Source organism: Carassius carassius, chromosome 50 (assembly GCF_963082965.1).
Source record: "Carassius carassius chromosome 50, fCarCar2.1, whole genome shotgun sequence".
NCBI lineage: Eukaryota > Metazoa > Chordata > Actinopteri > Cypriniformes > Cyprinidae > Carassius > Carassius carassius.
In genome coordinates, this window is record NC_081804.1 from 10,152,969 (window position 1) to 10,173,941 (window position 20,973).

Genomic DNA, 20,973 nt, shown 5'->3' on the forward strand with positions numbered 1-20,973 from the left:
AGACTTTTTGTAATATTATAAATGTCTTTACTGTTACTTTTGATCAATTTAATGCCTCCTTGTTGAATAAAAAATTATACTGACCCCAAACTTTTGAATGGTAGGACTGTATATACTGCTAGTCAAATGTACTTTCACATAAAAAAAAAACTGCATTTTTACACAGGGTGAAACATTCTAAATAGATTTGAACAGTTTGAGTGTGCGACTCTCATTTGTAAAAGTGCAATTATCAAAAGTCTTTTCCATCTGATGGTTTGAAGAGTTTTCTCACCCTCATTCTGCCGTTGCGGATCGCAGGTCCATCCTCCGCCAGTCTCAGCACAAACAGGTCCATCTTGTATTCCCGTCCTCCCCGGATACTAAAGCCAAATCCCTTCACACTTTTCTCCAGTTCTACAGTGAAGTAGTCATAGTCCTGGAAAAATAAATACAAATGAAAATAGATTACAAATAAAATTGAACCCCCACATTTGACTTATATTCAGCTTTTATCTGCAATTTAAATTTAGTATTAATATGTACTTAACACAAATACACACCATAAATCATGAGATGTTGATGAGATTTTATTTATTTATTTATTTTTATACAGTGTATAGGACAAATACAAATGTTTGATATTTTATATACAAAAACAAATTGTGCTATAAGAGGTGATTTCATTGCGTAGAAAAACATGGCACTTCTGATGGTGATTTTATTGATTTTCCATCACTGTACTGTAATTGTATCAAACTCTGGATGTCAAGTAATTGTTTGTGTAATAAAATGCGCAGTTTGACCTGTGGTCTGTAATCAGCAATGGAGTGCTGTCTGTAGTCTATCAGAGCAGGTGGGTGTCTGTACTCCATGGTGGGCGGCTGTCTGTAGTCTGCTACAGGAGGATGTCTGTAGTCCACCGGAGGCTGTCTGTAGTCTGTATATGCAGCTTGGCAGATATCAGGCTTAACATCCTGCCTGGCTTTAACCTCTGACCTGTAGGTACCAACAATTTAAAACTAAGCAATCATGTCCCACAATTCAACACGCTAAATAACTTCAGCTACACATTTCCCACAAAATTCAAGTTTAAACCACCTAAACTCTCTGTGGATGTCTCTGTGCATTCAATAAAAACAACACATGTTGTCCGCTCAATGTCAGACTATGACCTTTTTTTCCCACTCTGACCATGTGACCAGGGCTTTGCTCATGGGTCATATTTATCAAGTCTCAGTTCCCATCTTTCACAATGCATAAATCAGAGCAGTTTTGAGCCAGCCCTGGGAAAAAAAAGTGCAAACCCTGTCTGAGAGGAGAAGCATGCATTATTGAGGAGGTAAATAATTTATCATGAAGTGTTAAGTGATGTTACTCGGGCTGGTGTGAAAGAAAGACGGCAGACGCTCGAAGCATGATGTGAGACTGCCCAAGGCAGTTTAGTTGAGCCAAAGATTACCTGACAGAAGGCTTTAAACAGACGTGGACACATGGAATAACAAAGGGATAAAACGAAGGAATTTAGATGGCTCAGGAAGCATGTCAAAAACAAGCCCGACTCATATTTATCCCCAAAAGTCAAAAGGGAAAACAAGAAATGAAATTTGATAATTTAAATGACAAAAAAAAAATACTATAGACTATATATAAATTACATTTCACATAGAACAATGTTTTTTGTACCAATGAAATATGACTTGCATTTGACATGAATGGCAATTAAGCAAACACAAAAAAACATGTTATTACCACAAAATTAAAACAAAAGTATATATTATTTGAATTTTAAACTACATACACCTCATGACATTATGTTGATTTTATTTTATTATTTTAAATCAATGCATGACGGTAATTTTTACTGTAATATATGAGAATGTTTATTAGAGATATTATTTTAGAAATTACAGAAAAACCTCAAAAGCATCCATATAAAATACAGTAATGATTATTTTGGGGGAAATGTGCTTAATGGTGATAAGAAAATATATAATGCAAAAAAAATCTTAATGGTATTCAAATTAAATTGTAAATTTTTTTTTAATGTGCATAAGTGTAATAAAAATAATATCATGATGCATAAAAGACAAAAAGAACAATAAATAGATAGCTAGATAGATCTGAGCAAACAGTACCTGATGTCATGAAGGTACAGCTGTGGTGGTACAGGCACTGATCCGATGGAGGGGGGCTGAACTCCCGGTATTCCCGGATCCACAACAGGAGCAGCCTGAGTCACCGCTGAGCCTGACTGCATTGGTTCCAGGCCGGCCTGACTGCTTTGAGTCACGGGTGGGCTGCTGTGCGGAGCTCCAGGGCCCGGCTCCATCAGCAGGGGGCTGGGCTGTGTGGTGGCCGGGCTGGGGTGGGGGGCTGGTGGGCTGGGATGAGACACGGTCGGGCTCTGCTGGGCTGCTGGGCTGGACTGAGTCTGAGGGCTGTGCTTCTGGGCCACCATGGGACTCTGCTTCTCTGATGTAGGGGCCGAATGAGCACCGTTTACATCTAGTGCACAAAATGATTGTGCTTAGAAAGGAAGACAGAAATCTTACTTTATCGTTAAATATTCTTCTCATACCTTCTTCTGGGATGATGTGCAAGGTGACAGTGAGTCCAGCGTCTTTGATCAGCTTGACAATGTCAGCGTGAGGCATGTTGATAATTGACTGACAGTTGACGGCCATAATACGATCACCGACTTTCAGCTTCCCACAGCGATCAGCCGGACTGCCCTCGATAATGCGGCCGATCTTATGTGGCACAGCTAGAAAACATAGAAATTAAAATATCATGAGAACTGCATGTAAAATATTTTTATCATATTTTGATCAATAAATAAAAAATACAGTAAGAAATGTTCTTTTATACTGGAGGGAAATATGACACCAAAAATAAAAATTAATATTTTCAATAAAGAAAATTAAGTGTTTTAGTATTGTTAATTATTTTTTACAAGTGATTAAGTGAATTCTCACTGTGGTAATACTTTTACTTTTCTATCCCCCCCAATATTTACTAGAAATGATATTAATACAAATTAATATTCAATATTAATGTTTAATAAAATGTAACATTTTTATTAATACCATCAAAATACATTTATTTGATGTTTATCATTTATATACGTTACTATTATAAATATTCTCAACAGTAATCTTAAACTGGTACTACAATATACTTAATTTGCTATGTTAGTCTGCTACAAAACGTTATATTTCTTTTAAACGAAAAAACTTTTAAAAGATTAAAATGGTGTTTTTTGGCTTTGTGTGTTGTGATACCCACCATATTCTGGCACCTGTCCCGTGCCCATTTTCAACAGCAGGCGTACTCGACGCCCGCCGGCCTTGATGAGCTCGATGGCGCATAATACATATTTTATTAATATTACTATTATAGAAAACATTTTACATATATCTTTTATATACATTTATATTATAAATATTCTTAATAGTATTACAAATAGTACTGAAATAAGCTTCATTTTTGTTGTAATAAGAATTTTGGGTTGAAATTTATTTATTTAATTTGTACTTGTTTTGTGAGATTTACCCAAATGTGGATAAGATGAAAAGGCTTCCTTCCTTTGAAAGCTTAAACTATCTTCTTATACACAAATAAGGGGCCTGATCCCATACTTTAAATATATGTGCACTACAAAACGTTATGTCCCTTTAATAGATGCATTTTTGTGTAAAACTGCATTAATGCTCACCAGAGCATCAGATTAACAGCTATGTGAAGGCAGGACTTACTTATTGTGTTTGTGGTCTCTGGGCGGTTGAGGGAGCTGATGATGACAAAGCCAAAGCCTTCGCTTTCCTTACGGTGGATAACTACATCAGTGGTGGGGGGCAAGTTGACGGGGCACACTGCGTGCCCCCGAGGAGAACTGCTTTGATTGGCTGCTGCACCGTTTTCCTCACATGGCTGGCCTGCAGGTGGCAGCAAACACAATCTCAGTCAATGCAAACACCAGACAACAGCAATGTGACTCAAGAGATAACTGCCACCAATTACTGCAGTTTTATTCCTGATCATGTAAATCCTAAAATATTGATTTATAGTCAGAAAGCTCTGTTTTATTTTTCATCAAACAGCTTTTTGAACCTTTTTAAAAAATATAAATAAATAAAAAAATCACGTTTTATGTTTTGTGTCATATTTAATGCATCAGGCTTTAATGACTCAAATAGTCTGATATAGTGCAAATCTGGAGCTCACGCCAACGGAGGAAAATAACACCTCAATTTTTATTTAGAGACCCAAACTGAGCAAAAATATGCAATTTGGTGCAGTTGCTGATATATATATATGGCCAAAGGCAAGACAAAATATGATTTTCTTTAATGTAAATACATTTTTATAACAGTATAAACTACATAAAATGCATATAAATATCAGTTTCCGCTCTATATCTCCCAAAAAAAATGTCTTATTAAGATTATATTTAAATGTTTAGTTTTGCATACAATGCAAAAACCTGAATTGCAATGCAATACAAAGATGTTTAATAGATGTACACCATTCCTTTCATATTTCATGCATAGAATTGCTGCTTTAGATGGTTTTGCTCACCCTGCTGCAGCAGAACTCTCCTCCTTACTGTCAGGGTGACCTGTCCGTTTCGTGCCGCCGCGTGCATGAGGTCGATGACGTATCGGTGTGGTCTCCCCGCCACGGGCATCCTGTCAACAGAGACCAGCTCATCTCCTGGACGCAGTCTACCGTCGCGCTCCGCAGGGCTGTTCTCTATGATTGCTCCGATCACGATCTGTGAAGACAAATCAGTCATCACGTTAATCTCAATCTCATTATAATATTGTCACTAGTTCTACATGTTCAAACTGCATTTTTCTTTACTAGTTGATGGGATACACATCTAGCCTGACAGAAATTAATCTACTTCTATATTTATTTATTATGTGGTATTTATTTAAGAAATGTTATTAAAATACCACAGATTACCAAAGAAAACTAGCTAAGAGACAACTTAAAACCACAGCAATCTCATAGTAAAAAAGTAGCTGTTAGATTGAGATGTAAAACAACAAATCACTGTTTTGTGTCTCATTACAGGCAGATGGAAGAATTTGTGATGGAAAGGGATGGAAACTACACTGAATTGAAGTAAAACTAAAAGATTAATTAAATAAAGATATTGTGAAAAATAAAAAAACATTTTGCCTGGGCATTATAATAAAAAGATCATGGTATGAGTAATTAAAATTTTATCTCATAATATAGTAAGTTAACCCCACACATTGTGTGTGTGTATACATTATTTTATTAGATAAATTTGTGTCCATAAAAAAAAAAAGTTTATAAATACACATTGCTACATAATATATACATACATATATATATATACACACACACACACACACACACACACATATATATACACACACACAATACACATTGCTGCATGATATACATACATACACACACACACACACACACACACATAAATATATATATATGTATGTGTGTGTGATTATATATGTATGTATATATATATATATATATCATGTAGCAATGTGTATTTATGAACTTTTATGAAAATAATGTAATCAGACACATCATAAGTCTGACATATGAGAAAAAACAGCCTGTACGTATGGTGTCAGTAAGCTTAAAAAAATGTAATCTTTATTCAGAAAGGAGGCATTAAATTGATTAAAGTGACAGTAAAGACTTTTATAATGTTACAAAAATATATATTTAAAATAAATGCTGTTTTTTAACCTTCTATTCATATAATATAAAAAAGCATAATATTCTAAAAACTAAAACAAAAAGTAATTGATAATATTACACACATAATATTGTAAGTATTTACTGGAGTTATGACTGCCGAAAATTCACCTTTGCATCATAGCAATAAATTAGATTATAAAACATATAATAATGTTTGACAATATTACTGTTTTCACTACGTTTTGATCAAATAAATGTAGCTTTGGTATTCATAAGAAACTTATTTCAATAGCATAAAAAACTTGTGTCGCTCATCATCATAAAGCCCAGCTATGATAATAACTACCAAAACTTTCTAAACTATAATAAGCCCTATATTTAAAAAAAAAAACATGGATTTTGTAATGTTGCTATTGTAATGTTGCATAAGTAGCTAAAGGGAGATTATTTCACGAAATGATTGTTTCCATCTGCTGCTCGTGGAGCTGTACAGATATGAACCAGTATCTGTTTATCCTGCCCCATACGAGCCTTGTCACGGGCCTCCGGACTCACAGCCTGCACCGCCTCGTCTCCACCCAGGATCCTAAAGCCGAAGCCAGTCTTCTCACGCAGCAGGTGCACCTCCACTTCCTGATACTCCACACCTGAGGAACAAGATTCACCGTTTAGACACACACATCAAACTCAAGCTTGATTTCAATCATGGTGCTTCCTTGGTTAGGGATATTTAATCACCTAGCATCCACACAGCAACACATTCAAATCTACTAAAATGTAAGAACTGATCACGTTTGACGTGAAAGCAAAGAGCAGGACTTCTTCAGGAATATTCCTAAAGCTGAATACAAGCTGAAGGGTCAGAGAACGCCACACGTTGTGTAGGTCACCAGACAAACGTGAGTGCTGAACCTTGTGAGAATAAGAGAATAGTGGTAGACAGAGCACTAATATGTGCTAGGTGACATTAAGAAAGGGAAAGCAGCACATTCCTCTACTTGCCTGTAGAGTCTGTCAGCGTCCGAGGAGGGACTGGCTCTGTGTGAATGAGAAATGAGAGCTTCAAACAATACTTTGTACTATCAACTGGCTTCTGCTTTATTTAGGCTCATATGTGGAGGAGTCACAAGGAACCTGTCAAGAACTTTAGAGGCTCATAATTCACCTCGAATTTAAAAGAAGGGAATAAAAAATTATTATTAGATTTAGAAAACGAGGACTATTTATTTCTGGTTGGGATATTGTTTTCATGAAAATGAAGCACATTTTTCTTCCCAATTGGTATTAATATAATGTGATAAATATTATTTAAACTGTACTAAAAATAAATATTTATTTCATATCTTTTTATTTCCATGACTTTTCCATGACCCGTCTAGTTGCTGTTTGTGATAATTGGATGACTTTTGTAAAAATCGTTTTCATTTAGACTAATTCGCTAATTACTAGCTTTGTGAAACTGTTTGGCCAATTTTTGGGTCAGGATGATGTGTGAGCAAATATACATTTACACTAGAGCACACTCCAGCTGATGAAATAGAAACAAGTATATTCATTACATAAAGCTTAATACCTTAACCAAGATTTTTTATTAAGATTTAAGATTTCCATCAATTTCCAGGTCTTTCCGAAGCTTTATTTTCAGCTTTTCCATGACTGTAGTAACTCAGTGATAATAGCATTACAGTATAGTTGTTGTTTTATTTACTTTGATACAGTAATTAATTATTAAATACCAGTAATTAGAATTTATTTACATGAGTTCATTAATGAGGATATGGGGAGAAAATGCATTATACATAGCCAATCCTGCAGGTAAAAACTGGTACACACACACACACACACACACACACACAAATCTAAGCTGAAATATTTTATTAAGTGATTTATAACCAACTAGAAAATGACCGAGATCTCTTACTTACGTCTGCTTTCATAAATGGCACGTGACTTCTCATAGAGGTCATAGGGGTCAGGCTTGCCCAGGAGGAAGCCCTCTGTGTCCGGAACAGAGGAGCGATGGAGCGGCTGGCCGGGATGTGGAGCACCATGGGGGAGCAGAGCAGCCGACAAGATGGTCTGGGGACTTCCTTGAGGATCCCACTGTATGGACAACACAGATATAGACTGGTCTGAGTTGACAATATGAATACACGCTCCAAAAAAGAAGTGCAAACATCTCACGTAGATACTTTAAAAGTTCAAGAGGAGATATTATCAAAGGTGACCCCTGTCATTACTCAGAGAGAGTTTAGCAGTCCATTCGCTCTCTGGAGGTTCAGCGGGGGGAGATGAATTAAGCCCTCAGCGAGGACCTTAAGTGTGAAGCAAAGTGTCTGTGCTACAGTCATGCGCCCCGGGGGGTAATGGATCCCATTTCCTGTGAGCTGTTCATTTCACCTGCAGCTCTCTGCTTAACCTGCCAATTCCATTACGAACCACGAGTCCAGCCGAACTGGGCAGCTTTCTGAAGATTATGTATCTCACACCGGAATGAAAGTGAACTCGCATGAAGTTAAACATCACGGCCAATTCTAGAAATACCTAAATGTGCTAAATTAAATGTTGAATTACTTAACAAGTTTTCAGAGAAACTTAACCTGAGATGTATAGTCCATTTAGCTTCACAAACAGCATTTGTGGATCTGCAATGCAATTAAGACATGTAAAACTACGATTATACAAGTGGACTAAAACACTATGGAGCATTCGTGATGGTTGTCAAGTTTTATTTTAGCCATTTGCAAAGCTACATTTCTATTCATTTACTAGTAATTTACATAAACCTGATGGAATAAACTAACTAAAACTACACTAAAACTACTAAAAGAATTTCTTTTTTTACTAAATATTACGAAAAACTACTACAAAATAACCTTAACTAAAATTAAAGTGAAAACAGAAAATATACAAATAGATAAAACTATAATATATCTGTTGATACTGTTGACACAATAGTATGTGTTTGAGTCACTATAAAGAATGATTCATTAGAATCATTTATTCAAGAATCAGTTTGACACCTTGAAAAATAGTTATGTTGGCTCAGAAGAGTCATTTGTACAGATATGCGACGACTTGAGATGCACTGTAAGTGTTTGATTCATTGTGGCTATTTGTAACTATTTTACACTTGGCAAATGGGTTGGTTAATTCATATGATCACACAATACAGATTCATACAAAATCACCACCTTGTAAAATATCTACATATATAAGATTAGCTCAGCTTAGAAGAGTCATTTCTTCAGGAATCTGACTACTCTGTTTGATCTGAATAAGTAGTGCAGGAAATGTCCAAGTATTTTATGAAGTTACAGCAGGTGTCAAGGTCCATTTAATAACATGCAAAAACAAATATTAGTTTGAGAAAGCAAATACTTCAAATGATTTACCTGTTTTGTGGGATCCCATGGTGTGTAGAGGCCTGACAGAGAAAGAAAGAGTGAATGATTAATATCTTTAAATCTAAGGAGTAAAATAACATGCTTTTCATTATAGTCACATAATATTCATCCATTTTTCTCTTACTTTGCTTTCCTGTGGGCGGTTGAGCGAGGAAAGTTTATTGCATTTATCTGCGAGGTAATTACATCATTAGCTTTGAACAGATGTCAAACTCAAATAAAAAAGGCTTAAATTGAGCCTGACAAACACTATTGAGTACCAAAAAGGAGACTAAACTAGATTTTTGCAACTTCCAGTTAGTCCTGAATGATTCTGAAATAAGAATAGCCAGTTACACTTTTAACATGTGTTGAATCTATATCACTGTTGTTTTTCTTGTTTTATTAAAAACTATTATTAACTACTTTTTCTGAAAACTAGTCTTATTTCAAACAATTTTTTGTAAATTAGAAATAATTAACTAATTAGTAATACTGTATAAAGTACATCTATGAAATATAAATGTAAATATAAAACGTTTTTTTCTCAAATAAAAAATATAAATGAAAAATATTATGTGTAGAAATTGCTTTGTATGGTTACAACCACACATTTAACTTTTTACAATATGCAAACAACTACCACAATACTATTTTATACTTAGCTCCCCATATAATAAAATGCATGATGTGCACTTGTGACATGACTGTCTGTTGTTTAAGATTCATCTGCAATGTGATTAAACCGTGGCCAGAAATGCTGTGAGAATAATGAGTTATGACTTTTCATTTCTTAGTCTCAGACCTGTTCTTTCAATTGCACCGACTATAATGTGAGTATTTGTGCTTGTGTGTGCATAAAAATGCTCATGCATGTTTATGGCCTGTTCATCTGGGTATGTGTATGTGAGTATTTGTAGGGGAGCAAGGCATTTTTATGCCTACTTAAACTAACAGGATTACATCAAATGCTATATGACCAGGACATGACTTGGAAGTGAAGGGCTAAATGTAAAGCCTCGGGCAAATATGCACAGTCGTGCCACTCAATAAGTCCTCTTACACCCCCAATGCATCATTATAGAAGCCATATGTACGACAAAAAAGCTGAGAACTTTGATCAATTTGCATGCAAGGCTTCAAGGATTTGTCCTCTTATTTCTTGTTTGCTGTAATCAGACTTGAACACTGAAACAACCTTTAAAAAAGTCAAACTTAAAAGTCCAATGCCATGTTCTGTCAATGGCCCCATGCGTCCATGGGTTACATTCATGTCGTGTGTCTCTCTCAGGTGAAGTCTGAAAGGTGAGTTAGATGGAATCACGAGGGATTCGGGGTGACTGTCAGCTCTGAGTTCTCTGAGACCCAGATAGAATAGAGCCAAGAGGATGTAATAGAGCTGTCATCACTGCTGAAATGCCACGGCCCTGGTGATATTTCCGACAGTACAAGGAGTCAGAGGAGTTATCACCTCACACCTGCCTGTCCAGTCCTACCTGAGATGTCAATAATCCTCATAAAAGAAGCGCAGAGAGGAAGATGGACAGTGGATTTGTGCTCTGACTGCTTTACTAATAAGGTGGAGGAATGCTGGATGTATTAGAATAAGGAATCGCAAGGACAATTCTGGTTTCTTAATGACTCTTTTAGTAATCTTGGCAAATTTGGAGATAAGAAATTCATTTCTTATTGCATTTATCTCCCTCGGCAGTCTATTGCCAAATGAGATCATTTCTGATTCCAACAGAAATAAATGTAGAGAAATTATTGCAAAAGTTGCATTTATGCTCATGGGTGCAAATGCAATCCAATAACCCGTCCTAAATAGGGCTGTGCAACATGCTGAATATTTACAATATATGTTCCTTATGATTTTGCTGGCAGAATTACATGTGGATATATATTGATATTTATTTGTATATATGTTATGCTGTAATGGTGCATATACTGTAATTAAAACCAGATCAAATCATTTATTTTGTTCATTTAGTAATAAACAGTGTGGAAAGCAAGTCTTGATTCATTTTCAAATAGATTTTTTTTTTTTGGTTAATAATAGTCCCTCTGATTTAGTGGTATTTTAGTATTATTTATATACTATTATAATATTTATTGTTTTTAATTTAAATTTCGTTAATTAATTTTGTTTTGTGCTTTTATAATTTTTGTTATTTAAAAAAAATGTTTTCATTAAGCTTTATTTCAGGTTTAGTAATTTTAACACTTAAAACAGAATTAACAAATTTTAAGTTGTAATTTTAAATGTAGATTTTATTTTTGTAGTTTTTAACCTAAATGTAAAATTTTATTTTATACCAGCTATTTCAAATTAACTTAAAAATCCCTATAACGCTGCTCTAAAAAAAAATAATAAAAAAATAATAATAATAATAATAATAGTCAAATAATACCTTTATACAAATATAATAATAATGATATTTAAGAAATACCAAGATATATACTGAATGACAAGATATTGAGATTTTTTTGCTATATCATCCATACCTAGTTCTAATTAAACACTAATAACTAAAATATTTGTAAAAAGTTTTTTTTTTTTTTTTTTTTACATATTGTCAGATTGTCTTCTATTTTAATTCACAAGATCTTGTCCCAGTGTTTTTTTTTTTAAATTGAATAGTTTTGATTAAAAGTATTTATTTGTATTATTTTAAAAAGTTTTTTTTAAATTATAATCATTATTCTTTTCAAATAAATAACTGCCTCTGGTCAGGTTTGTTGTCGGGAACAGTGCAGACAACGCAAAAGAAAGACTATTTATTTACCTTCTTTGTATTCAGGATTCTCATTTTGTTCTCGTATGAAATTATGCTTGTCTTGACATTTATTAGCCCATTCATCCCACTGCTTTAAATAGATATTATTCATGTAAATTTATGTAATTTATGAAAATATGAACTCTTCACGTCACCAAGAATAAATTACATCTCCTCGATCAACATCTATTTCAGAGTATTCCCTCAGTGCTGCCTGCTGGTAAACACCATGCTCTGATTGGTTGGCCTGTTAGCTGAACGCCCCGCCCTCTTCAGCCACTCGGCATTTTGATTTGTCAGCCTGTTTATCTCCACAGCTCAGTGTGGGAGTCGTGCTTTAATTAGAGAACTGGGGAAAAGAGCTGTGAACATGGCCGGGCTCTTGGCAGAAAGCCTGCAGGAAACTGAATGGTCTCACACTTAGCCAGTGAGTCACGTGGGACTGTCTCTCGCTCCGTTACAAGAGGCCTTGGAGTGGCTGCCGAGAGGTCCTTTAAGACCATAGCCTTCGATATAGTCATGAAACACGCAGAGGAGGTGAGAACAGACACACAGCGTAATTGGCAGGAAGCGTGGATGTAATTACTTGATTGATAGTGGTTCAGAGGAACGGACAAGCGTCTTAAGAACACATATCAGGTTTACCGTACACATGAAGAGAATGTAGCCTTCTTCGAGATTGTTTCTATTAACTGCTTCATTAATTTTCATTCTAAGAATATCCTAATTAAGAAGAGTGATAAAATATTATGCTCTGCATGGACATTTTAATGAAACTAAGCACTCTGATAAGTGGACTCGCATGGAATTAGTAGATTAGCTTGGCTTCAGTCTGAATATGCTAATAACTGTCACCAGCTCTTGCCAAGAGATGATACACTGTGCAATCTTGTGAAGGCTTCGCTAAAATTGCCCAAAAACAGCTCATCAGCTTCAGTTATTTTGAAAGAAAACGAAAAAAAAAGTTTGAGTCTGAGAAACTGAGATGTACTGGTTAGTTTGTGAGGCAAAGCACATCTAGGAGTCTATAAACAGGAATGTTGTTGTCCTCTAATTTCAAAATCTTGCTGAATCAAAGCTTAAGGCAAGTTCAGAGCGCTTAGAAAAGACTAAAAACTGAAGCACTGAAGTGTTACTTTCATCATTTCAACCAAAACTTTAAAAGGAAAAGCTCACCCGAAAAAGATATTCAGCAGTCTTTAAACAATTATCATAAGTGTTTACGCCCAACTTGAGGACAATATACTAATTTAAAAGTAAGGATAACATCCACTTTTAACAGCAATAATAACTTTCCGTTTTCAAGTCTGGCTTATTTTTTGGTTTGTTTCTAACCTAAAGCTATGACGGCTTCAGAAGTCTTGGAATATGCAGGCTGTGGAGCTTTGGACAGCCCTTGGTCGCCATGTGCAATTGCAAAGTGCAGTGTACACATTCCTCAAAACTTCTCCTTTTTTGTTCAGTAGAAAGAAAATAGACATACAGAGCGAGTAAACTTTGACAGAATTTTCATTTTCTAGTAAACACTAGTTTGCCAAGGTCTGACGTAGATTTCGGGCAACCTTATGCATGTTTTTGACAAACTTGGTTTTAAAAAAGAAGGGTGGAAATGTGGGCACCTGCTGCTGCTCCTCTCTGAATGACAAGCGTAGCCTCTGTTCCCACTGGACAGTCCTTGAGCAGCTGCACCACCTGTGTGTGGTTGAGTCCCTGGAGACCCTTCTGATTAATCTCCACCATCAAATCTCCTTCACATAACCCCGGACAACCCTGTGGCTCCAGAACCTGATCGAAACGTACACAAACAGTTATGATGCATATTGTGCCTGGTAAATGTGCATTTATGCATTAAGACATGGTTTGACCATTATCTTAAGTAAAACAGTAGCCTTATTTATTTATTTATAAAAAAAATTTTATATGCATACTTTTTTATTTGAGTTTGAGACCATGTTACTCTTTTGTTCAAACAGAAACATGGATATCCGCCCACCTGTTTGACTCTTTGACCTGTGGGACTGTCCGCTATGGTGAACCCGAAACCCTCTGCACCTTTGGTTATAGTGAGACTCAGAAGCTCAGGGGCCACTTGAGCCCCGGCGGTTGCTCCTGAGGATGACGCCATGGAGACGTTGTCATCAGGTGGGGGTCCCGGTGTGGTCAGGGATGGAGGCTGCGAGCCGTCCAGGTGTGTGTCTCCAGGATGGGGATGCGGGGTAAGGCCCTCGCCGTGCTCGGGTACCAAGCGGCCAGTCAAAGACATGTACTCCATGTAATTTTCATAGCTGTTCCTTCCATTGAGCAGCAACGGGTGATCCACTAGGCCCAAAGGGGGCATGGAAGAGCTAGCGGAGGGGTCTTCTGGGTCATAAGGGAGAGGGTAACCTCGACACAGCACCAGGGTGACACTCTGGCCAATGGGGACCGACTGGAAAAGCTTCACCACATCCGAATGGGTGGTGCCCAAAACACAGATGTCATTGATGTAGACGATCACATCACCTGATGAAGAAATAAAGAAAATAGATTAGAGCGCCATGACTCCCGCTCAGAATGCGTATGTATAGAAATCAGCTTAATTATTAAAGATATCGGCTCTCCTATGCGTGCAGACAGTTGTGAACACCAACCGAGCAAGCTTGCCGATAATATGGCTTCTCACTAATATAGGCAACCTGAGGCCTGTTGAAACTATTGAAACAAGCCAACTGTGTTTGTGTGTGCGGAGTAAGGACTTCTATAAAAGGACCCTGCTCTCCCATCAAAGGCAGATAAAACACACAAGATCCCACCAAAGCCCAAATTGCAATGCTAGTGATGTGATGTCACCTTCAGAGCTCACAGATGTGATACACTTCTAAAGTTAACACATGATCAAGTAAACGAACAGGCCAGCAGTTGCAGCAAGGATGCAAGTTTCCCATACTAGGATAAGAGTTCCTCTACAAGGAAATAGAAAAGTTATGAAAAAGCAGCAAATAAGCCTATGGCGTCTGCCTGTGATGACTCACTCAAAGACGCTCTTTCATCACAGAAAAACACACTGCGACAAGCGTGACCTTGCACTAGCTCTGTGCAAGCTATTAGTGACTGTTTTCAAGCGGTGGCTACAGAGATAATGATGTTTCCTAACCCATGCGCTGACGGTTTTCTCCTGAGATCTGAGGTCACCACTCAACACTGCATATATATCGATAAGAGCCAGTGTATTAAAAGGGGGCATCATTTTAAATTCATAATTCTAAACAGTCCAGTGAAACTGGAAAATTAGGCCTGCAGGCATTGTTTGTTTTCCTTAGAAACAGTAACTATGGTTGGCTATAAACAAAAGGTGCCACTGAATTGATTTGATATTTTCTCTTTCTCAGATAAATTCAGAAAACAAATTTAAAGTGGATAATGAAGTTAACCTGAATGGGAACTAGTTACCGTATTTTCCGGACTATAAGTCACACTTTTTTTCATAGTTTGGCTGGTCCTGTTTCCAAACGAACATATTAAGTCGCGGAAGGCTCCGCGTTCAGCGCAAATCCCGCCCTGCAGCTGATTCTAAGGTGACACACTGGCTGTGTGGCGTGAGTGTGGCGTTTCTGCTGCGTGTCAGTTGCGTGACGGCTGCTTCGCGTTTTCTGTTTCTTTACACACCAGAATCGTGCCTGACGCGGCGCTGGCAGGCTGCTGCTACTGTAGGTGACATAGAGGGAGGCCGCCGACAGACCAGGATCTTGTCTTCATGACAACAATATCTATACTTCATGTTGAGCATAAATATAAAGCCTACTGATAAAGGAATATTTCTTATTCTTTTTTTTTTTATTAAAAAGTATTTAAAAAAAGTGTAAACAAATTGTTAAAAAAGGTTTATAGTAATAAACAACCTGCAGTTTAATGTTTGTATTTCTTTCCCTTACTGTACCGAAAATGAACCGAACCGTGACTTTAAAACCGAGGTATGTACCGAACCGTGATTTTTGTGTACCGTTACACTCCTAATATATATATATATATATATATATATATATATATATATATATATATATATATATATATATATAAATTACATCAAAATACTACATAAATGATTTAAATTCACCCTTCTGCAAGAATAGAGTATTAACTTATACAAAGAATGATACAAGATTATTAACACATTGAACATGAAAAATGTTTAGAGGTCCTTATTTCCTTGAGCTTCTCACCTGTGTCCATCTTGCCATCTTGGGCTGCAGGTCCCTCAGGTATGACGCTCTTGACCTGTAGGAACTCATCCGGCTCATCCCCACCAATAATGGTGAAGCCGAATCCCATATTGCTCTTCTGCAGCACCGTGGTGAGGAACGTCCCTTTAAGTTGTGTGGCGTCCCTCGTGAATGGAGGCTTTTCTGTGAAGACAAACACACATAAACAATCAGAGGAATACACAGCACACTGCACAGCCATCTCTACTGTATGGTCTTTGGTGCTTCTGTCAAGCTAAAGTGACGTGAAAGTAGGGCACACCTGAGCAACCCGAAACTGAGAAACACCAATAAAACCAACTGGGTGAAGATGGCATATATGGGCCACAGAGAAAAGCAGTACCTCTATATATTGTGGGCAATGGCAACGCCGATAGACCTTGACTTTGCATTTGCTGTTGCTGTTGGATCCTTCGTTTGGCCTCTAGGACGGGGTTCTCAAACTGTGTCCTTCTGTTAATGTGGCTGCGGGGCAGAACGAGCAGATATTTAATCACGCTGGGACCCTCCCTCCCTCGGCGCACTTATTGAAAAGCATGACGCGGATGATTTGGGGTCAGATTCGACAAAAATTTGAAAGAAGGATTCTGTAGAACTTACTCAACATAGTAACTGCCATAAATAGGGTCGTCTATTTTCTCCCAGCCATATGGAAGTTCTGTAGAAAGATAAAAAAAAAAAGATGGTCGGCACCTCGTTGCAAACGTTGTTTATCCCCGTTGAATATGAAATGCACGTGTATTTAATGTAGTCTGGGTTGTATTTCCTGTTTCCTTCCATAGTTTTGTTTTAAAATAATTACAGTTAAAATGTGTGTATATATATACATAAACATGCACACATTTTAATTGTTTTAGAGAAACAATAACAATTCACACATATATAAAACATGACTAATGAAGTATACATACACTACATACATGTAAAATATCAAACACTAAATATTAATTAATTAAAATATTAAATGCGCACACACACACACACACACATATATATATATATATATATATATATATATATATATAAATAATACAAAAAATATTTTTACGAATTGAATGGAATTGAAAGCAATGGAACTGAAGCTGAAATAAAATAAAATAAAATAAAATGAGAAATGTCGCCGTTAAGTCGAAACATTACTATTATGAAAATGTACTACTGTAAATAAAACTAAAATTTGTTATAAAAAATAAAGGCACACTAGATAGAAATATTAAATTATTTTATTACTATAGAAAATATAAAAATAAAAAATAAAACATAAAACAGATGACAAACAGATGATAACATGACAAAAGCCAATAACCAAATTATTAAAACAATCTATGATTCAAATTAAAACAGCAACAATTAAAACATAAAATACAAAAATAATATTTCAAAATATTAATACTATAACAGCATAGAAATAATGCTAAAATGACAATGATATATATACATATATATATATAGAGAGAGAGAGAGACAGAGAGAGAGAGAGAGAGAGAGAGAGAGAGAGAGATAGATATGAAGTGTATACATGCAACAAGAACAACAATATATAATTATATTACTATATATATAAAATTTTCCTTCATATTTTTATTGGATATTTCTATATTATATGTTTTATTTTTTGTTCTTTAATTTTCTAAGTCCAATTTAAATAAGCATGTGATATTACATTATTTTACACTATTTTTAAATCATGCCTATGTAAGGCTATTGGAATTAACATTATTTATTAAATGTGCTATATGAATAAATTTTCCTTGCCTAGATATTGCATAATTTAATCAGGCTTCAAGTGAAGTATTACCATAATATCATATTTATAAATAATTATGACAGCAGTTGAAAGGTGAACCTGATTGGATGAAACCTTCAGAAGCAGCAAGCTTAAAATGTGCTATTTAATGCACGGCACGAAGCATGCATGTCATGAAAACATTCCTCGCTGTTTTCATTATACTGAAGCCCAGTCCAGTAAATCAATAACCCCAGGGATGCCTGCAGTATATGATAATACACGGCACAAATCAGTCTAGACGTCTTTTAAAAAAACATTCCCTGTGTGCGCCAGAATTTGGATTCCGTATCCCAAACAATCCAGCCGGCCGTTCAAGCTGGCAGTCAGTGTGTAAAACAAAGCTTAATTAGGACACACAGCGGTAAGTGAGGAGAGGTCTGGCAGCCCGAAGGTTACAGCCAACATACTTTCATGCAATTCTATCCGCTTGAGAGACACAAAACAAATTAAAGGTCTGGCGAAATCACCATGACAACAAAGGGCTGTCATCACACGCATCATTCAAAATGCTTTTTCCTGTTTGTCCTGTTTTTCAGCCAAATTTGACATTATTGAAACATCAAGAAGAAATTGGCTACATGAGCAAACTCACGCACTAATTATCAAAATCATCGCCAGTGGGAGATGCTGTAGTTTTTGCCCGCATTCTTCTAAACGCATACGTGCAGATGAAGTCATCTATGCATGTGTGAATAAACATGCAGATTAAGCAATCTTCTTAGAAGTGCAAATTCATAGAATGTCCTAACGGCCACACAGAACACCGAAGCAATGACCTAAAATGACCTTACAACCATTCAGAATAACCAACAAACCAGCAATATCCAACCAAACCCCAAACAATGTCCTAGCAACCACTCAGAGTTACCTAGCAACACCCAAACAATGCCCTAGCAACCCATCAGAAGTAAGAACACCTAGCACTCTCCTTGTAATGCCCTAGCAACCACTGAGAACTCCCAAGCAAATCCCAAACAATACCTTAGCTACCACTCAGAACTCCCAAGCAAATCCCAAACAATGCCCTAGCAACCACTCAGAACTCCCAAGCAAACCCCAAACAATGCCCTAGCACCCACTCAGAAGAACACCTAGCACTCTACTAGTAATGCCCTAGCAACCACTCAGAACTCCCTAGCAACCTAGCAACCAAGTAAAACACTATTTCTATCAGCATGGATTTCACCCAGACACAAATACATCTGCCACAAATACAATTATAGGATGACTGCAGCTGTCTACTCTCATCCTCATTCAAGGAGAGGCATTTCAAACGAACTAACAGAATAATGTTCGGCAAGATTTGGTGCTTGAGGTCGAGGGAGGAGTTGAAAACAGAGCAGTCATACTTTCTAATTCATGCGACTCTTGCGCAGTGTTTGCTGTCTTTATTGCAGATGACATTTGTTAGATATATCTGTCAAATAAACAAACATTTTAGATGTGGTATTAGAAAACCTTTACATTCAGTAATTTATGTTCTGCTCAACAAGCCTGTACTATTTAAATTGCCTTATCAATAAAACAAGGTTTATTTTTCCCCTTTATTTTAATAAACATGACACAATATAATTCATAAATAATGTAATGCAATGTGTTTATGCGGTTTAAGGTATAAAAAAAAAGTACATTATGGCTCCTCCTCTATGCCCCGCATTTCTGAAACATGTACATTTTTACAAAGCTCATCGTTCTGAAAAAGCGAGGTGTACGCTGATTGGCCAGCTATCCAGTGGGTTGTGATTGGCCAAATACCTCATTGTGACGCCCTTTACCATACTGTGATGCCGTGTCCCAGCACGACGTGATACAAACAACAAAACCCAATATAAATGAGGCATTTGTTGCATCCAGTGGGAACATAATGGATTATAATGACTTATACTGTCTTTTTACGTGTGCGTATCACGCCATGTTAACATAAAACCATGTCTGCATTTGTGATCGGAGAAAATGACAAACAACAAGCGCTACTCTAAACTGCTCAAAACTAGTGTTTGATTTGTCAGTGGAAAAATTTTTAAATATGAAAACGTACTGACAGACTGTGAGTCAGAAGCACCAGACTGTCCTTGCATAGTTGGAATTGCCTCACTTTATAGAAATAACCTTTGACGGCATTGTAGGCTACTCTCCCAGGAAATAGTCCTCATCCTCCATAAAATGCGCTGACCACATCTGTATATTTGGGTTGAACTGTTTTGGAAAAGTGTTGTAGATACAACTTAACCACTGATTTCTAGTTGTGTCCTCTTTTGGAAGGGCAAATAAAGTATTTTGGCTTTCACAATGAAACACAGCATTTCCACGACATGATGGCGGCAGCAACATTTCTACAGCGAGAAAAAAAAATTACGCCTTTTTTCTTTTCATGAATATCTGGGCGGCGTCACGCAAATCTTCCCACACAATGGCATAGAAATGTGGGGGCATGTTTAAATGAGGCGTTTTAGGAGGACAGTCTTAACTTTTATAAAGAATAGCTTTTTGGGTTTGAGACTGTAGTCTTTGCAACTTTAGGGATCTTATCTATTCACAAACAACTTGTAACACTCCAAAGAGGAAGGAAAACTTGATATTGCATCATACGACCCCCTTTAAAAACAGATTTGTGAGCATTTTTGTAAATAGTCTATTAAATGCATGTCAGCTGTTTTTATGATAAAATTGCATATAGCCTATAAGGAAAGAAGAAGAGGGTATGTGGTAGTCAAATTAAACCGATGAATTAAAGAAAATCTAGAGGTCCAGTTCTTTAGCACTATGGCTTGACAGCTGTCCTTCTTGCATTGTTTTAATATAAAGCCATTTTATTCTTGAACTGGATAATATTGGGTTTCTTTTCAGACTACAGATTAAAAATATGACTCCATTTAATTTTTCCCATAGTAAAAAAATTATTTTAAAAAAATCACGACAATTGTCTTTTTTATTGCAGAACAACTAGCTTGCAATTACATATACAGTAAACAGAGAATTTACACAGTGCACTCACTATTCCAATCATAACAGCAACAACTGAAATAAATCAAATAAATTAACCAGGGAATGACATAAACCGAAATAACAAGTGAAACGGTTTTAAATATATATTTTGTGTG

At 36.3% G+C, this 20,973-nt stretch overlaps 1 protein-coding gene across 7 annotated transcripts in view; it reads right to left on the minus strand.

Annotated features, from left to right (window-relative positions):
• Window positions 1–20,973, minus strand: part of LOC132133801 (membrane-associated guanylate kinase, WW and PDZ domain-containing protein 2-like) — an 85,312-nt gene that overhangs the window by 3,315 nt on the left and 61,024 nt on the right. For 5 of the 7 annotated variants that reach the window (XM_059546780.1, XM_059546776.1, XM_059546777.1 and 2 more), the window contains exons 7-20: window positions 16,684–16,741; window positions 16,427–16,548; window positions 16,045–16,227; window positions 13,839–14,347; window positions 13,465–13,630; window positions 9,078–9,109; window positions 7,608–7,785; window positions 6,214–6,329; window positions 4,561–4,756; window positions 3,738–3,917; window positions 2,561–2,746; window positions 2,118–2,487; window positions 786–978; window positions 275–418 (exon numbers count right to left, since the gene is read on the minus strand). In XM_059546780.1, coding sequence (XP_059402763.1) covers window positions 275–418; window positions 786–978; window positions 2,118–2,487; window positions 2,561–2,746; window positions 3,738–3,917; window positions 4,561–4,756; window positions 6,214–6,329; window positions 7,608–7,785; window positions 9,078–9,109; window positions 13,465–13,630; window positions 13,839–14,347; window positions 16,045–16,227; window positions 16,427–16,548; window positions 16,684–16,741 — 2,633 coding nt within the window. The remainder of the gene's footprint in view (window positions 1–274; window positions 419–785; window positions 979–2,117; window positions 2,488–2,560; window positions 2,747–3,737; window positions 3,918–4,560; window positions 4,757–6,213; window positions 6,330–7,607; window positions 7,786–9,077; window positions 9,110–13,464; window positions 13,631–13,838; window positions 14,348–16,044; window positions 16,228–16,426; window positions 16,549–16,683; window positions 16,742–20,973) is intronic. The other 2 variants (XM_059546778.1, XM_059546782.1) reach the window with 2 other exon arrangements.